Below are 1,013 nucleotides of genomic sequence, written 5' to 3'. Positions count from 1 at the left end.
TATTTTTTTAACTGCATTGTTGGTTGTGGCTCATAAGTAAGCATTTCACTGTAAGTTCAACACCTGTTGTATATAAGTTGTATTGTGACTAATACAATTTGATTTGATTTGTAGGCTTTGGTCCTACAGCCAGTACTAACACACCTGATACAACTGATCAACCACTACCTGGATTAGTTGATTGAGTGTGTTAGTGCTGGGCTGGAACAAAAACCTGCCCTGCCCATCCTATAGCTGTCCAGTACCAGTAGCAGGCTGACCCCTGGTCTAAACTAGACGTTTAAATAGGAGGTCATGTGTGGACAACACCACAAGAGTGCGCAGCGTCCTCTCTCTCTCTTAGTCTTCCTCTCTCTCCTCATCTCAAACCTTAGCCAATTCACCCCCATTTCCTCCCTCCCTCCCCTCTTCTCTCGCTCTCTAGTCCCTGCCAGTAGCTCCACTCCATAGACGCAGGCGGCGCTGAAACCCTCTCAGCCACCCCTGCTGTCAGCGCTTAGCCGACGGGGGCAGCTCGCAGCTTGAGCCGAGAGAGAGAGGGAGAGTGAGAAATATGGTTGGCAATATGTGCGGTCGCAAGCTGGCTCGCCGCTCCAAATCAGCGCTGATAGTCGCGCTGACAGTTCTCCTGGTTCAGACGCTGATCGTGTGGAACTTTAGTACCCTGGATACCGGGGAAGAAGCGGGCGAAGGGGCCAATAGTAGGCGGGAGAAGAGGGACCAAGTCGGGGGCATCAACAAAGCCTACAGCCAGTACCCCCGGAGCGGGCTGCCAAAGAGGCATCACCAACCTCCGCTTGGGAAAACGGTTGTCCGACACAAGCAACAACCGGTAAGATTAGGGAGCGAATTTAAGTCTGCCGATTTTTTTTTATCGACTAGCGTGATTACCGTTAATTTGATATGCTACCATTCCTGATTAATTGTATAGGCTACCATCCCCCACTACGCGTGGTTTATTGTATTGTAGGCTATATTGTATTGTAGGGTAGGAAGGCTGTTAAGCATGGAAT

General features: G+C 49.8%; 1 protein-coding gene across 1 annotated transcript in view; it reads left to right on the top strand.

Annotated features, from left to right (window-relative positions):
* Positions 1-426: 426 nt before the first annotated feature.
* LOC106593943 (xylosyltransferase 1) overlaps positions 427-1,013 on the top strand; it is a 51,815-nt gene continuing 51,228 nt past the window's right edge. The window contains exon 1 of the mRNA XM_045715892.2: positions 427-832. Within this exon, the coding sequence (XP_045571848.1) occupies positions 554-832 (279 nt within the window). The 5' untranslated portion in view covers positions 427-553. The remainder of the gene's footprint in view (positions 833-1,013) is intronic.

Source organism: Salmo salar, chromosome 03 (assembly GCF_965601325.2).
Source record: "Salmo salar chromosome 03, fSalSal1, whole genome shotgun sequence".
NCBI classification, from domain to species: Eukaryota; Metazoa; Chordata; class Actinopteri; order Salmoniformes; family Salmonidae; genus Salmo; species Salmo salar.
The sequence above is the reverse complement of the archived record's forward strand: the minus strand, read 5'-3'. Positions and strand labels throughout refer to the sequence as shown.